We start from the raw sequence: 18114 nt of genomic DNA, 5'->3' as shown, positions 1-18114 counted from the left end.
GATGCCTATTGATCTGGAATTAGAGAGCAAAAGGGTTAAATCTCAATCCCTCTCTGATTTATATTTCCCTCCCCTTCTTCCCAGCTGTGGACATGGATGGAAGATCTGCAGAAGGAGCTCTTAGAGGATGTCTGTGCTGACTCTGTGGATGCGGTTCAGGAGCTTATTAAGCAGTTTCAGCAGCAGCAAACAGCCACCCTGGATGCTACCCTCAATGTTATTAAAGAAGGGGAAGATCTAATCCAGCAGCTCAGGTAAGCATTCACCTGGGACACAGGTGTTGAGAAATCTGATGCATGCTGTGTTTAGGGGTGCCTAAATAGGGACCTACAAGCTTGGATCAGTTGGGACAGTTTGTTAATTCTTTGCTTATTTATAATTCTTCAGATCCTTTGAGTGTTTTATTGAAATTACAGGGAGTGATTTGTGTGGACTGATTAGAGTAGTCTGTGGATCAGCGCTGGTTTCCTGTTTGACTGAGAGATTATTTATAGGCACTGGGAAGTGAACGGAACCAAATGTGTTTGAAGTGAATATTTTTAGTTGGTATTTATAGAAGATTGTTAAATGGTTGTGAACTGAGGCCTTGTGATTTATATGGTTATTCCTGATGTAGGGTAAGTGTATTCCTCTTAATAAAATACACACGTGTCTAACAGTCTTCACTGTTTCATTTTGCATGCAGCATTTATCTTTGTGTATGTGGGGTTTATTCATGGTGTCAAAGAGGCTCTTTTACTGCTGGTTCTCCTACTAGCACTATGAATTAAACCAGCTCATTTTCACCTAATTTAAAATACATGAAGAGACCGGTCCCAAGAATTTGGGGGGGGGGGGAGGTTGGGTTTTTTGTTGGGTATTTGATGTTTTTATTTCTTTTCTTTCTCAATCTGCAAGTATTGTCAAATGAATATTTGCAGACTAAGCTTATACAGAATTTGTAATTGTGAAATCTCTCTCATTTGTTGTTAAAGTGGTTTTCTGTGCCTTTAGCTTTGTTGACAGCAGTGAAGTTTTCCTGCCTTTTAGGGATGTTGCTGGGCACTGAACCAAGTCCAGTACATCACTTATTATTTAGATCTTTGTATTGTTACAGGTTGCCCTTACCTACATGTACATAGTGTGCATGTTCTGTATACATTATAATATGCAAATATCCCAGGTTTTATGCATTTCACCAGACAGTCCCAGAGAGTGACATCATCTTCCTCACCCTGTGCTTTCCTGATCTGATGCCTTTACTTCTCATCTGAGATGTGCAGAAAACCATGAGCCATGATAGGAACCTGACAGGAAAAGCCCAAGATGCTCTGGAGTGCAATGGACAGTGAGGGCTCTGGTGGAGCTCTGCCCTTAAGAGCCCTCCTGAAGTCCTTAAGTATTTTACTACTGCCAGATGCTGAGCTTTCCTCTAAGCTTTTCCCTGTCATCCTGCAGAGTTGGAGGATGCAGAATTTTCTCTGCTGGGTCAGAAAAAATAATAATGAGAGATTTGAAAGCACTGCTCTAGGTTTTGATTGTCATTCAGCCCTGGGCAGGCACACCAGAGAGCTCATGAAGATGCCTACCCTTGCTCTGTGTGACTTGCCAGCACCACAGGGGAGGGCGAGGGACTGGAGTTGTGGTATTGCTTGCCAGTATTAGAGTTGGAGAGGAAAGATCAGGAGTAGACATTCCATCCTTCTATTCATCTCTGCTGATGAGATAAGTAGGATAAAAACATGCTGGGTTTGGTAAGTGAGCTGCCAGAGGGGAAGGGGTTTTAGCTGAGAAAGTGTGTATGGCCAGCTGTAGCAGGTCAGTCAAAGGTCTGCATTGTAACTTTTATGCAAAGAAATTGCTTGCAAAGTTTAGGGCATTTCTGTGAGATTAAAAAAAAAAAAAAAAAAAAAAGCAGTGAAATTGTGGGCTAAACATTTTTTGTTATTCTTCCCAACTATTGGAATGGCATCACTTCAGTGTGAACACTCATGGAGTAGAGCCTGAAAAGGACCCTGTACAAGCCCACCAGGTGGAGCGTGGAGTGTTTTTTGGGGTTGCAGAAAGTGTCGACATTTGAAGAGTCCTGGTTCTGATTGTGGGCTTGGCCTAAAGGATTTTTGCCTGCATCTGAGTCAGAAGGGAAGCGTGGAGAGTAGCCAGGGTAGTACCTGGAGCTGAGAAGTCAGTGGAGCATGGGAAAGAGGTGAACTGCAAGGTGGTGTGTGGGACTTGAGCTTTTTCTTAATGTGAATGTAGTCAGTTCTTAGCTTCAGTCTTGGAAAAATGTCTCAGCTTTGAGACTTTTTTAAAATCTGTGTCATGCTCCAATGTTTGCAAAATACCAAGGCAGGTTCTGTGGTGGCTGTGTTTAACAAAGAAGAGTTGCGTTTGGGGTCTGGTTTTTACTCTGAGCAGTGAGCAAGCTGGAACAAGGTGAACATACTTGTGCAAATCGATCCCCTGGTTCTGATGGAGTTAATACCAAACACTTGAATGCACACAAAAGTTTGCAGTGCTGAACTGTCAAGATGAGCTGGTTCAAGTGTTGGATTTGAGGGCTCTGACTAACTGCAAATCTTGTAATGTGATCCTGGACTCTTTCAAAGCAGAACAGTGTGGAAAAAAAACCCAATTAAGCTGCCTCTGTGTGTGCCCACTCTTACCAGCTTTCATCACTGCTGGCATTGGTTAGGAACACACAGATAAAGGAAAATAGAATTGCTGCAGTCTTTCCTTAACACAGGCTTGCATTTCAATGTGGATCACCTTGTACCTGCCATGAAGAATAGATGAAGATTGCAAATGCTACAACAACGAAAAGAATGAAATACACTGCTCTTATCAAACATGTCATAACACAGGTTAAAAGCAATAAAATTACTGGAGCTTTGGAAAGTTTTACATTTCTTGTTCTTATCTTTGAGAGAACAGATTTTGGTTTAGAGAAGATTGTTAGTGTAATAGCACTCTGTTTCCTCCAGATAGGCGATGGAAAGCTCAGCTGCCTGAACTAAACACTGTGCCTGGGACTGCACTTCACACAAGGTCTTCAGGACCTCTGGGACTACATCAGGAGGCCATACCTATCAGGATTAAAACAGGCCTGCCTAGAAACTCTGTGCATGTCATGGTTCACACAGGAAACACTTTTCACTCTTCCTTATCAGTGCTTTACTGAGGTGGTCGTTGTTCTCAGCAGTCAAGGCAAAGCAAACCTTTTGAATTGCAGTTCCAGGGATGCTGCTGGGGGCAATATTTCTGGTCATCTGTGAAAGGCAAAACAATGACTTGCTCCAGTGAGATGTGAAAAGCAGGAATGTTCGTGGCTGAAAAAAAAAAAGCCATTGAAGAGTTAGGTATCTTGCCTTTTTTCAGCATATAAGCTTTAGATAATAGATATTTCTCACTGAGCTTTCTCCCAGTGAAAGCACTGAAAGTGGTTTTAGGAGCACAGTGTTCATTTTAAACAAAGTCAGTAGCAATGTACTGAGTCAAATTTTATGTTCCCCAGAGTTTATTTTGGGGTTTTTTCCAATAATTTATTTGAATTTTAAAACTCTAAGCCATAGCCTTTCAAAGATTAGTAAGGGTCTTGTATTTATTCTTTCCCAGAGTTTCTCATCACCAGACAGAACAAGAAATATTATGACAGTAGCATGCGATCTCAGAAATGTTTTGTTTTGTTTTTTTTTTCTGTAGGGAGATCTTTCTCAGACCAGACTAGCTCGGGGTTGTCAATGCCTTATCCAAGGAGACTTAAAAAAACCCACCAGAGTACTACTCTTAAACTTTTGTATTGCATCAGTCACTGAAATGCAAGTGTGGCTTGAAGAGTGAAATGTTTAATGAAAAAGAATTTCTAAAAACTGTGTCTCTAGATCCCGTGAGAGATTATTCAACACCGGTCTTGAATAATTCATTGAGTAATTTAGATAATATATGAATAGTAATAATCCTGCATCTGAGTGAAGACTTATTTCATGTCCTTTTATAGAAGACAGGTGCTGACTGAAGGAAACAGAACTTGATTGGATGCAGCCTCAGATTAAGCTGCAGTTTGCAAATCTCTAGTTATTTTCATTCCTCCTTCCTCTGTGAAGCTCTAATGCGGAGGCAGAGACCCTGTGATCACCGTGAATGTGAAAACAGACAGACAGAGTGGGGCAGAAACCATAACACCTGCAGAGAGAAATATTGGTGTAATATTCCCATATAAGCAAGGGAAATCAGTAGTACTTGCATCTAAATCTTGTTTTAGCCAATGTGCCGAAGCCAAGATTAAATTTTAGCTTCAGAGTTTCCTTTCTGACCCTTCTGAACGTTGGGACACCTTGTGTGGAGCGTTTGAGGATAAGTTTCAGTTCTCTATGTCTGCAAATGGTATTTATCCATAAAACAGTCACTGAAAAAAAAAATTGCTGAAGACTTAACGGACTGTAGGTGAGCCTATTAATATACATGAAAGCACAAATTGAAAAGGAACTGTTAGGACTTTCTTGTGCCCATGCTAAGCTTTCAAGTACAGCAAATTCCCCTTTGGTCCTGGCCCACCACTAAAGGGTTTGCTCCCTTCTGCTGCCTGTAAATGGAAAATGTAACTGAAGCAGTATCTGACCTGTGACAGTTAAATCTCCTTTCACTTCCTCCAGTGAAAAGACAAGTCAGGATCCCTCTTGCACTTTCTGAAAGGTGTGTTGGGGTTTTTTGCACTGTATCCGTTGCTGTATTACGTTATACAGAGGATACCAAGGCATTGCTAGCCATTGGTCTAAAATACTCATAATTCTGATTCAATTAGTCTGTAAGTAATAGGGTAAATGCATGAAATTAACTTGTAAAGGTCCAGGTGGCCTAATAGCATCTCAGTTTGATGTAAGTATAGGCAGGAGTGGGTGACCTTGTAGCATTAAAGCCAGGCAGTCTCCTCAGGAGAGCCCTAGAGATTGATGTGCATCTCCTCCCCTGCCCCTCCCAAGTGTGTAAGGTCACAGTGTCCACAACACAAGAAAGGATGATCCCCCTGCTCAAACTTTATGCCAAGCTCAGGAGCTGCAGGATTTCGGCAAGTAGAGGAGATGAGTGTTGCACAGACCCTCCCTCAGCTTCTGTGCTTGGGTTTGCTCCTCAGCAGCACACAGAATCACAGATGTGTAGATCTTGCTCTTTTGCCTGCCTCAAAGCTCAGCTTTAACCCTGCCCTCTGCCTTGCTACAGGGACTCTGCTGTTTCCAACAACAAGACCCCCCACAACAGCTCCATCAGCCACATCGAATCCGTCCTCCAGCAGCTCGACGAGGCCCAGGTACAGATGGAAGAGCTCTTCCATGAGAGGAAGATTAAGCTAGACATTTTCCTTCAGCTCCGGATTTTTGAGCAGTACACCATTGAGGTGAGAGCTGGCTGCACGACCTGGGTGGGGGGAGCTGCGGGAGAGCGAGAACGTGTGAGCGTACCCTGTGAGGGTACGTCTTGGGCTGTTTGATTCTGCTCACCTGTCCCGTGAGGAGGAGACAGAGTTACAGCTGTGCTTTAATTCAGACTGTTGGACCTAGAGCATGCTTAGGATAAACTGCCAGAATGCACTGAAATAGGTGCATGGCTGCTTTCCTGACTGCTGGGAATCTGCCTGCTTTGCCGAGAAGCTTTGTGAGATGCCTGTTATAACTCTCTGTTGACATGAGTCACTCAGGGATTTGCAAGTTCTGTATCACTAGTGAGGTTTGTCTGTTCAGATACAGATACAGGCCTGCCTTTAAACCACAGAGTGAACAAACATGTTATGCATAAAAGGAAAGGATATTTAAAAGGTGACCTTTTAAGACACCGAGTGGATTTATTTAAAAAGGAAAAAAATGCCCATTAGAAAATTAAAGGGACATTTTTATGTCTTCATGCAAAAAAAAAAAATGTCTTTCAGGGTTTTTTTTGGTACTTCTGTTTTGGAATCAAAAGCACTGGATGGAAAATTCATCAAAATATTGGGGTATTCTTGGAGTGAGAAATTCTGAAGATATTCCAGCCAATCTCAGTAATTATTTTCTGTAGTTCTGATAGGAGATGAAAAATGTGCGTTAACTTGTACACAAAGTCTGTGAGACTGATGTCAGTGCTTGTGTCCTTTGTGGGGTGTGTTCCCCCTGGTGCTTGTTCAGTTCAGGGAGCACCTGTAAGTGTTTGAGGATGACCCATTCCTGAAGGTGCTGTTTGTAAATCTGCAGGTAGTCTCAAGGTGGGTGCTGGTAACTACTGGGAGGTTTAGAATGCTGTGGTACATTTTGTGTTTAAGACATGACATGATGAATTGTAGTGGAACAAAAGGCAGGAAGCAGGTGTCCAGTTTCCTAAAAGGTGTCCTGTTCTATTGCTGAATGCCAGACATGGGAATCGGTGAGGAGTATCTGAGCTTCTCTGCTGTGACTGCACAGTGAGGTATTTCACTGCAGTCTGTCCTACAGTGCTTGTTAATTATGGAAATTGGAATCATTTAATTTACTTACCAGTAGTGTGCAGCCTCCTTGCTGTTGGGAGGCAGCATTCTTTGTATTTGTGTATAAATATATAAATGTATCTATTTCGTGTCAGATACTGCTCTTTCAGCAGAGTATGTTCTCTCCTATATTTAAATAGAAGATACTATTTTTACATGTTGGTGTGGCAGATGCTGAATAATTGGGAGTTTTACTTTAAAGATGTAAATGGGTGTGAATGCTGCACTTGAACATACCCGTAAATGGCATCTGTGTTTTCAAAAATGAAGAAAAAGAAGAAAGAGACAACCAATATGTGCCTCTGGAGCACCCAAATGTGTTTCTAGACAATGTGTGGTGAACTCATGTGAGTTACTCATTAAGGTCTCAGCCTGTTTTACTGCAGATTCAAGGTATGAACCTATAATTGTGCTGATTTAAGTAAAAATATTTTAAAAAAATTAAAACAAATCACTGTTCTCAAATTCTTTTTCTTTGTAAATAGTCTTTCAATCAAATAGTGTCACTTGCAGGCATTACGTTACTGATAGGGCAACCAAGGCATCAGGAGAGGATGTGACTTACATTATGGGATACCAATATGGAAATACTTTGTGGATACCTTTGATTTGTTTCTGCATGGATCTTCTGTATATTCACAGAATGGAGTGGCTGTGATACATTAACATATTTAAAATTGGAAATGTGCTTCAGAGTCCTCTAAATTCAGATTAGCAAGAAAGGAATTTAAAGAAAATCACCATTAGTTGTCACTGTAGATTTGCTATTTTTTTATCATATGAACATCTGAATTCCCTCTGCAAGATTAATATTACAGGGAAATCTGACAGCGTGTTTCATAGACAGTCTATGGGCAGATGATTTTATTTAGAAAGCTCCCTGTCTCAGAAAAAATATTTTTTTATTTTAGAATAATTTTGACAATTTCTACTGAAAACAAAGTGAAAAACATACCCAGGTCAGTATCTTAAATTCTTTAAGTACAGTTAGTGCTTAAACAAGAAAGGCAGTTTGATGGATAATAAAACAAAGGCAGTTTGAAATAAAATGTTAAATAACACCTGTATGCTATGCATTTCAAACAGCTGAATTGGCTCAAATTGACACAGTAATGGTGCTTACAAAGCAGATTGCAGTCAGTTGCCTCAGCTGTATAATGAAGATTCCAAGTCAGTAGGAAACTCTTACAAGAATTAACAGAATTATCTCATGCCATTGTTGAGAAACAAAAAGATTTTTTTCATCACCACAATTTAATGTAGTATTTCTGATGGTTGACTATTCCAAGCTATTGAGGGAAAAAGATGATGACGTTTAAAACAGGACATTAAGTATTTTTTTCTACTAAAGACAAGTAGCTTCAGCTATGACTGGAAATGTATTTAGGTTTTAATTTTCCATAATAGCCTAGATCCTGCATAGATTAAGAATTGTGAAATAATGCGTACCAGTATGATTGATTGTCAAATTAATTTCTCCTTTCTAGTCTAGATAAGCCCCCTTCCATCTGTCCAAAGAGCAGTGCCATACTGAACACGTCCTTAGTGAAAGACCTCTACCTGCTGCAGCTGTTAATCCTTCCTGCACTCACACAAACTGCCTGGGTCCTCCTCCTCCCAAACTTGAACATCTTTCTCCTCATTGCTGCTTCTGCCTTGTCAAGCATCCAGTTTCCCATTCCCCCCTCCTCAGCTGTGTGTTCTTGGGTCTGTTGGTTCTTGTGCTCCAGGGAGTCCCTTGACATGAGGACGCTTCCCTGGCACCTCTGGTGAGAGGAAGACTTGCATCTCTGTAGTGGAAGCTGCAGGGATGCAGCTGTGGGAGCCCATCTGCTTCCAACAGCTTTGGGGAAGGCTGCATGTTAGAGTTCAGCCTCAGAAAACAGCTATCGCTCATGTCTCTTTCCATCTAGTTTTGGTATTGAACATTTCCAATTCTATTTCCCTGCTTCTCTATCTCTCTCCTTTCTAATTAATATGGCAACAAGGTAGTAGGATTTTTGAAAATTCACAAATAGCAAATGAGTGATTTGCCTTTTTGTTTTGCGTAGGAAGTGTCTGTCTTTTGTTCTTTGGAACCTAACCTGCTTTGACTGTTCTCCCCAAGCATTGAAATACATGCCATTGATCACATAACCCATTCCTCTGGCACTCCTTCCTAAACTTACACTGTGCCCATCTGTTTTGTAGCCCTCCTGGTTTTTGAACTTTTCTACAACCTTTGCATCTTGACAGAGGTTTGGAGCCCAGACAAACTTTAGGATTAATGATTACTGCACAATCAACACTTATTTCCATCTATTTAAGCATTATTGATCTTGTACTTCAGTGAAGTCTGTCAACTATTGCATTTTGTCTTCAGGAAAAATACTTTCCTTTAAGAGAAGCCACCTGCCTATTTCTTTGGCAGGGCAGACCAGCTGTGTTCATTTAGGACTTTTAGGGACTTCTATGCCTCAGAGGCAGCTTTTGTGTTGTACTGAAGTCATGGCAGGTTTGGCAGATACAAATTTGGGTACAAATGCACAGGCCCATAGCATGCGCTGCTTGTTCTTTCTTGCCTTAATCCCATTATATTGACAGATATTTACACTCTGGGTTCTCAGGGTAAATTATGAAATCCAAACTATGGCAGCACCTGAAAACAGACATAACAGAAACAGGAGAGACCCTGGCTGTCCCTATGGGAGGCTGTTCTGCCCTAAGTTTTAACACACAAAATGAAAGCCCATCCTTTATTTAGGAAACCTGTCCAACTCTGATGCCTGATAGGATTTATTCCTTTACCAAGCCACTGCATGTTTCAAAACAAGACAGGATCGTTGGGATTATATGGTTGGTCTTTCTATCTGATACAGACTCAATTGAGTTTGTGCAGCCAGCCAGGTAACTCAGGAGATTTCATGGAATGTGGGAGCTGATCTGCTGCGAGGGAATGGGGAGCAGGGCTGGAGGGGTGGGGGCTGGCAGACATCAGCAGCAGTGCTGGCACCACGCTGAGTGTGTTATACATACAAAGAACAGGCTTGCTCCAGAGTTATGTCCTCAGGAAGATCTGTCAATGTACTTTGTCCCTTGCTTCAGAAATAGTAATTTAAAGGCTTATTAACCATTATTTGAGTGAATGCAAATGTACAGCACAATGCTAAGGGTATAAGAACCAAATGGTCAAATGCACTGAGTGGCAACGCCTAAAAAATTACTGTCATGCAGAGTCTTTCTGCATATTTTTCCCTTTAAGCTTTTGTAGAGAGATTATCAAATTCACCTGTAGGCCTTGGCAGAATGCTATGACTGAGAACAGGAATGATCTCAGCCAATACATGTCCAGCAATTTGTTGGTTTCCACAAAAAAAAAAAAAAAAAAAAAAAAAAAAACTTCCTTCTCTGTAGGTGCACAGTTTGTGGCAATTGGGAGTGGGGCTGTGGCCCAGCCTCATCCCCAGTGGGCAGAGCTGTGAGAAGCAGGTGAGCAGCACTGACAGCAATGAGCCATGGAGTGCCCAGGGGCACTGACCAACCACCAAAGGACCAGAGGGCACACAGGTGCAGTGCATGAACATGAGGAGTATGAAAGGTTGGGCTAAAGAACAAGAAAGAGCACATGCTTGCAGCCTTCTGAAGGGACGTGATGTTGCTCTGTATGGGCAGGTGCTTGAAACCTTCTGAAGTGGTTTGGTGTCACTCTGGATGGGTGAATGCTCAAAGCTTTCTGAAATTGTATGGTGATACTCTGTGTATTGAGGCCACCTCGACTGTGACATGTCTGTGATACTTCTCCCTTTCTTGGAAGTGTCCAGCTCCTTCCCTTGCATGCATTGTTTCTTTTCCTACAATGTGAAATGCTAGACAGAACCTGTTTTCTGTAGTCTTAGAGTGATGTGATTCCTACACCATGGTAGCCCTGGGAGGGATTAAGGGGATTCCCACTGCACAGTAGAAATTGGATCTTGGAAGCTATTTGCTATATTTCAAAAAAACCCATGATCACTAAAATCTTCACCTGTTGGATATCTAATTTTCCCCCATTCAATTTCTTTGGCTCTATTTCACCTGCTAATTAAATTTTTCAGCCTTGGTTTCTCTTGTTGTCTCTTCTGGCTGTTCACAACAGTCCCTGAGCATGAATTCAGGAAGAAACAGGAGCCAGCTTTCACAGCAGCTCATTTCAGTTATTTACAACTCATTTGAGAGTCCCATTCCAGGTTTATAACACTAGCTGTACCTTTCAAGAGCATTAGCTGCCTGCATGAAGGTACAAGATGTTTTGTAGCCCCCTCACTAAGAGCTGACACTCAGATGTGAACTTCTTTATTAGAAGTAAGTGTTACAGAGATCTTGAGATAGATTTGAAAGAAACTTCCAACCTTTTCTGTTCATAAGATGGGATCCTGTAATGTTTCATGCTTAGTGAGTTTCTGTTTCTTTTTTCCATCTATGCTGAGTTTTCCAACTGCATGTCACTTCATTTTAAGGAAAGGAATGCTCTAAGCTGTTCTGGGCACCCTGTGTTTTGGAGCTGAATTCCATTGTTGCTCCAGATATTTCTGGGATTCAAAGGAGTCAAATGCACCGGAGCAGAATCATCACTCTGACAGTCCTTTCACACTTGAGCGGCTCAGGTCCCTGCTAAGCCAGTGTGGCACCTCTGTCTGTTGTCAAAAAAATGGGGTGACACTGTTGTCATTTTGCACAGCATCAGCCAAAACCAAGGCCTGAGAAAGAGGAACAGCAAACTTTCTGCTTCTATGATCTGTAGAAATGACAGCTCCATTTACCCTTTCCTATCGCAGCCTGCTCCTAGACCCACTTACACTGTCACACCCAGTCCTCTGCTCCTTCAGCCTGCTCTGAATGTTCTTGCCCTTGGTATTCCTGTTGCCCAATCTCTGGGGAGTGCCTTAGAGATCTAGTCTTACCAACTCTGTTATAATTTCTCTCTTTCTACACTCACAGACATTCCCTCTGCATCCAGGACATGGATTTTTTTTTTTTTTATTCCTTCCTGGATCAAATCTTACCTCTCATCTATCCCCACTGTTAATTCCAGCTGTGTGCCTGTCACTTTTTTTCTCTTGAAATGAGGTAGATCTTGTCTTTTCAGTGCAGATCTGCTCTGTGCCTGTGTGACTGTTCTTCCTGTCCTGGCTCACCCCCATGCTCTACCCACTCTTCTCACCTTTGCTTCTCTTCCTACTTGCACCATCATTTTTGTTCCAATCTGCCTCCTACATTTGCTTATTCTTCCCAGGCATCTTTACTCTTTTTCAGATCCCTCTCAAGCCCACTCGCTTTGTGTTGATAGCTTGTGCTCCCAGGATAGAACTTTCTTCCCTCCTCCTCATATGCCCTTCCTCAGCCCATGCTGCAGAATATCAGCTTCTCTGTGATTCATTCTCCATATAGGATTTATCTTCTTTCACTTGATTCCTCACTTCCCTTCTCCACCTCCTTCAAATGGCAAACAGAATTTTCTGGTTGCTATTAAACATGACTTTAACTCTGGTTGCCATTAAACATGATGTTGAACAAAGAATTAAGGCCCAACAAACAGCATTCAAGGGTCAGAAGCATCATTTTGTTGAAAATCTCATCATCAGCCCCATAAAAAAATATATATACTTAAGGATTTAGACAAGAAACTATTGGAGATGTACACTTGTCTGCACAGCAGCTGCTGCAGCTCTGGCAGGCTCTCTGGCCTAATTCACAAGCAAGCTGCAATGTAGACATGTGATGCCTGGACTGCTCCTGTTGTCATTATTACTGCTGCTGCTTTTTACCTGTGTACCTCTTCTCTACAGCTGTCATTATTCTCCAGGACTGAAGAACATGTCCCTCTCCATTTGGTCATGTTTCCTGCTGATGTTGCATCATGACAAATCCAGGAGGCAGCAAATGCAGCAATATTGCAGGAGTGGGAATTTGGATATATTAAGTTGCTGCTTTAGGAGGATTCCTGCCTAAAAGCTTTGTGGTCTAGACTGTGGTCACTGTGTCTGCATGGAAAAACAGACCTGGCTGCCATAGTCTGTGTATCCATAATTGCTCTAGAATAGTCTCATGGAGCTCACACAAACCCAGCATTTACTAATGTGCTTCCTCCCTTTCTCTGATAGGGATATCTCACTTCATACTAGAGTGGGTTCACTGCCAGCGTTGCTTCTCTTCCCATTGTCATGGCAGCAGGAGCATCTGTTTCAGGTGAAGAATGACAAAATGTGCTTCCCAGGCTCATTGGAATCAACAGCTTTCTCCCATCAGCACTCCTGGGTTGTTTGACCTTTCTTTAGTAATAGGGAGCTGTTTCTTGGCCACTGACCCCATATGACGGACAGAAAAGGGGGGTGGCTCCTTCCAAGGAGTTGGCTGAAGTTTGGCTGACAGTGAGTCACATGCAGCTTTCCTTGGAATAGTGTGGGAACCAGGGGATAAGGCTGCTGCTTGTGCTAGTGTAGACCTTGCACTGCTGCTCTCATGACCCTTCTGCTTTGGTAAAATTGTTTTCTTAAGCCACAGCAGAACAGAGCAGAGCTCCCACTCTTCTGTTACAACAGGGCTTCCTTTCTCTCACTGCATGTGAGGGGTGCTAATATCTATTTAGAATCTCTAACACTGGTAAATAAAGTGAATAAAATACGAAGTGCTGTCAGTTCTTCCCACCAAAACACATGAACAGGGTAAATTAATCAGCCATTCTTCTTGTCAAAAGGGAATAAAACAAGTTCATGGCCAAGTGACCCTCATTTATGAGAGAATTCCTGACAGAGGCCCAGTGCAATTGGATCTTGCCACAGCTTAGGGGATAGGACACTTCTGTTTATTGCAGTCCAAGTTTTATCAGAGATATCAAGGCCTGACTCATCTGTGAAAGCATCCATGTTTTAGACTTGAAAAGTATATGGCTGTAGTTAACAGAGCTGCCTAATCACATCTTCTTCCTCGAGTAAAAGAAATCATTTTCCCTATACCCAAATCAAACCAGTAAATTCAGACTTTGGCACTATTTCCAAGTGGTCCTGTTTGAAGTACAGAAAATGCTGGGATTTTGAGGCATTGTCTGTACAGACAGAAAAGGAAATGTCCTAATGAGATGTGCAAAGCAGCATGGTCTCTGGAATAGGGCACCAGATTGGGATTCAGGAAACCTGGGTTGTTATCACAGCCCTGCTATTGCTTCTTGCCTCAGTGTGCTTTAGATTCCCTGCTAGCCATCTGTTTGTTACTCAGCCTTCCTGTACCCACTTAGCCTGAGAAATTTGGTGTTGTTCCACCTCTTGCTGTGTCTAATTCCTTCCTCTCTTCCTCTGACCCAGCACGTGGGATGACTGTCACTCCTTCATCAGCCCTCACTCAAAGGCTACTTCCCTTCTTCCTTCTTCCCTCCACTGGTGGCTGTGCTCTTGGCCTGGCAGAGCTGGAACTCACTCTGACAGCTTTGTTACTGCTGGATGTGTCCAGAGCTGCTCAGGGGCAGGCTTAGCCTCTGTTCCTGGCACTGACAACGTGACATGGAGCACCATGGGCTGGCCTTGCATCCTGCATTGTTTATCAGCCTGCATCCTCACTGCCTGTGCCATCCTTTCCTCCTTAGCTGGAACACTGACTGGATCTGGGGAGTGTGGATAATGGAGCAAAACCCCTTTTAGCTCCAGTGTCCACAAGGCATAGGGAGATGTTTAGGTGCCTGGTGGAAACTGGTTGCCTGGAGCCAACCTTCTCCTGAGAGTCTGCAGATGCCTCTCTGCTGCAGACCTGTCTTGGACACTCTCGCCTGATGGGCAAAAACCAAGAAGAACAGGAAGAACGGTCAGGAAGAACAATTTCCTGGTGCTGTAGTGGAAATTATAGTAGATTTAACAGTAAAAGCAATAGTGGTTAATGCCCCTTCTGCAGCCAAGTGGAGAAGTTGCCAAGAGAAAGTTCTTCTGATTCACTTATGTCATGTGCTTTTCCATTAGAAAGAGCAGAAAGGACTTTACATTGAACTTTGTGTTACTGTCATGGCTGTAGGAACCTGCACTCACTCTGAATTAATTCTCTTGTTTATAGTTTGAAAAAAGTTCAAGGTCACCTCAGTTCTGATTACTGTTAGCTGAGCATCTGCCCCTAAATGTAAATGTATCTGGTAAAACTCTTCTCCACCATCAACTCTGGACATTTTCCCCTAACTGTTAAGTCTGCCAATAAGTCTCCACAGTCCATGGACTCCTGCTGTGATATGTGAATGAATCAGAGGCTGCTGGAATCAGGAATGGGGGCAAAAACAGTGTAGAGATAGCTATTATTTAAAGGTAATTGAGTGGAATGGACAAAGGAACAAGCTGAAGAAAAATAGAAACCCCGCGGGATATCCACGCTCTGCCTTCTCCGCAGATGAGTCCCAGGTTCTTCATTGAGTAAGTCTGCTTTTCTGCTTCTCTCAAAAAAGAGCCTAAAACAGGCACTTTCTCTTTCTAGAGCAAAACTCTGCTCTTGTCCATTCTAATGTGAGAAAGGCTGAGAACTGGTCCATTTGGGTCCTCTTCCTAAGTATGTGTTGCATATAATGTATGTTTTCTTGAAAGGAAAGCTGAATGGAAAATTTTGAATCTTGGTTCCTTAGGAAGTTAAACGTCTTACTGCACACAGGCCCTGAAGAGCAATTTTAGTGAGAAGCAGAGAACTTTTCACTGCATCATAATGTGCACAAATGGGAATGTAGATACCTACTTTTAGCTCTCCTGAATTTAGCTACGAGGAATTGACCTATTAATCAGAATTAAGTCATTTATTTAATAATTTTCAGTCTTTCTAAGACTTGTATTCTGGACTGTACAACTTAATTCCCGTTTCTCTTTTCCCCCCTCCCTCATTCATTGTCACTAGCACATTCCTTCTTTTTTGTCTAAAGCAGCAGAAGCTAGGTTGTGGTGAGACTGGGCTCTCTAGGTGGAAACTAGATCTTGCTTTAGTTGCACTGGCAAAACTGGAGGACTTTGATAACAGCTGCCTTCTCTGGAGAAAGATGTAAAATGCAGCAGATCCAATAAAGGGACTGTTAAAATCGTCAGCCTGTGTGTCACAATTAGGAAGCAGAGAAAGCAAAGAAGATTTTGCATGTTCCCAGGAGTTACTGACAGGTCTTTGGTTACAGCCAGGTATCATTTGGGAATCTGTAGATGATTCACCTAAACTTTGAGTGTGATGTTTCTGCATTGTGCATTAACATCTGTGATGTGTAACTTATAATGTGTTGCAAAATGAATGTTTTAGAAACATTCAGGCCATTTGGGGATTTTGTGGTTGCAGAGCGGTTTGTAATTCTGGAAGCATTATTTTTTCATATAATTTGAATATATTCAGAAACATTTGTTCTACCATCAATGAGAATATAGTAGGTATTCTCTTCCAGTGTCCTTTGGGATACGTAAGAAAAAAGGAAGGTGACAGTTTTTGTTGGACTGATAATCTTTTCGTGGATCCTCACTTAAAAAAAATGTTAAGTGTCACCATTAAGTGAGCAGGATCTGGAGTTTCAAGGTTTCTGGATCAGAGTCAAAATGCGAAGTATATTCTGATCAAATATTGTTTGAGAGTAAGATATTTCATTGATCCTGAGTGTCTGTCTTCTGCCCATGAAGGTTACAGCAGAGTTGGATGCTTGGAATGAAGATCTGCTGAGGCAAATGAATGATTTCAATACTGAGGATCTCACTCTGGCTGAGCAGCGATTGCAGCGTCACACTGAGCGGAAACTGGCCATGAACAACATGACCTTTGAAGTCATCCAGCAAGGGCAAGACTTGCACCAGTACATCATGGAGGTCCAGGCTTCAGGTGAGAAGAACAATTTGATCTCTATTTTACATTAAAAAAAAAAAAGAAAAGAAAAGAAAAAGCCCAAACCCCCAAAATGCATAGCAAGCCAAAATACCTCAATACATATCAAATAAGCTTTTAACATAACTATAAGCAATACCTGTCTCTCTACTCCCAGAACTGTTCCACAAGTTTTGAGAATTTTGATTCAGGATTTTATGTAAAAACCTGCTATTTCTCTGAGAAAGAACAACATATTCATTGAGGAAGTGAAGCTGAATTTCAATTTTCATTCAGAAAGTTTCACAGCTACAGGATGGAGTGTGGGATTGACTCCAAACTGGACAGAGAGGGGAGGGCAAAACAAGCTCCTTGTCCTTGCTCCAGCTCAGAAACAAGCACTGCAGTCATGAGCTACAGATCCTTGAGCTGGGCAGTCACACCTCAGGTCTGGATGCAGTCTAGTTGTTCTAGACTTCTAAACTTGTTAATCTTACTGCAAATCGACTTTAGTGAGAGTCAAACTGACCAGATGGGCTGGCTTCATTCTCTGCAGACTCGAGTACCTTTTCCCCATTTCAGGGTGCGGACATGCCCAAGGGAAAGAGAGAGAGAGTAAAGGGAGGAAGACTCTAGTTATCCAAGAGTCCTCTGGGAAAGAATCCAAATAGGAGAGCCTTGAAACCAGTAATGAAATTGAACCTCTTGTTTCCAGCCAGTTCTACTTGGAATTGTTTTGTGTAAAAAGGGAATATGATAAACCATACTGGAATTCTCCTTTTCAGAGTGCACTTAAAGGTAGCAACTTGGGTGTAAAAAAGCCCTTTAAGATGTGCTCTTAAGTGAAAATCTTGATTAATTTTGATAGGGAGTCTGTCTGATTCTTCTCAGCATAAGAGAATTTCTAATACATCCTAAGAGTCAACATTTTTGTTTCCTTGCATTTTGCATCTGGAAAAGGACTATCATAACTCAGATTAATCACTGCATAAAGCCCAGAAGTGAATGTTACTTGTGTAGGGCTTTAACCTTCTAAAATGTTTGGAAAGATTGCAAAGCAAGAGCAGTTCCTGTTCTTTCCCTCGTTTGAAATAAAAAGGATTTTATGGTATTATTCTTTGGCAAACATTTTACCTCAAGGCACCTACCTTCAGAACAATCTGGCAGTATCCAGCTTGATTTGGCAGGCTCCACTCAACAGAGGCTTGAGGACTGCTTCAAGAGGATGTTGTGAGCTAGATAATTCTGTAAGCCTCTCTGAGATCTGCCCACATGATGTCTGGCCCTCTGCTTCAGCCTCCCTGCTTTCTGAGTTAGAAAATTTGTCCTAAGACACTGGTTAAGATGTTTGTGCTCTTTTGTTTGTTTTTTCATCCTGAAGGAATCCATGGGAGGTAACGAATATGATCCAGAACAGAGCCCAGTCAGGAGCCTCAATGACTGGTTTTTAGAAAATAAAAAAAAAAAAAAAATCTGTCTTTGTCAAGAAGTTAGAAACAATTTCTTTTGGATGGCTGACAAAAGTTTAGCATCTCGATGAATTGACTTGTAAAATGTTTTTGTAAGATTCTCTAAGGCAACTTTCTATGAAGCCTACCTAATAAAAATCCACTGCTCTCAAAAGCAGGGAGGCAGAAGTCCCATGGAGATGTAGAGTAACTGTAGTTAATCAAAGGTAATGGCCATGTCTACTATGCATGGAATGCTAAATGCTGGGAGAATGGAAAAATAAGGGAGAACGATAGTACTTGGGAGCCTACTGCTTCTTACTTCAATAAAGAACATTTATACTTCATAAAAAAAGGGATTGAATTTTACTCCCTCTTCCTGAATCCTTTCTCATA

The 18114-nt window shown here is 41.9% G+C and overlaps 1 protein-coding gene across 18 annotated transcripts in view; it reads left to right on the top strand.

Annotated features, from left to right (window-relative positions):
• The window catches only part of KALRN (kalirin RhoGEF kinase), a 475447-nt gene that overhangs the window by 290456 nt on the left and 166877 nt on the right, over window positions 1-18114 (top strand). For all 18 annotated transcript variants that reach the window (XM_068195349.1, XM_068195340.1, XM_068195344.1 and 15 more), the window contains 3 exons: window positions 85-254; window positions 5197-5371; window positions 16093-16288. In XM_068195349.1, coding sequence (XP_068051450.1) covers window positions 85-254; window positions 5197-5371; window positions 16093-16288 — 541 coding nt within the window. The remainder of the gene's footprint in view (window positions 1-84; window positions 255-5196; window positions 5372-16092; window positions 16289-18114) is intronic.

This window comes from Anomalospiza imberbis, chromosome 7 (genome assembly GCF_031753505.1).
Source record: "Anomalospiza imberbis isolate Cuckoo-Finch-1a 21T00152 chromosome 7, ASM3175350v1, whole genome shotgun sequence".
NCBI classification, from domain to species: Eukaryota; Metazoa; Chordata; class Aves; order Passeriformes; family Viduidae; genus Anomalospiza; species Anomalospiza imberbis.
This window is presented reverse-complemented; position numbering and strand designations above follow the sequence as displayed.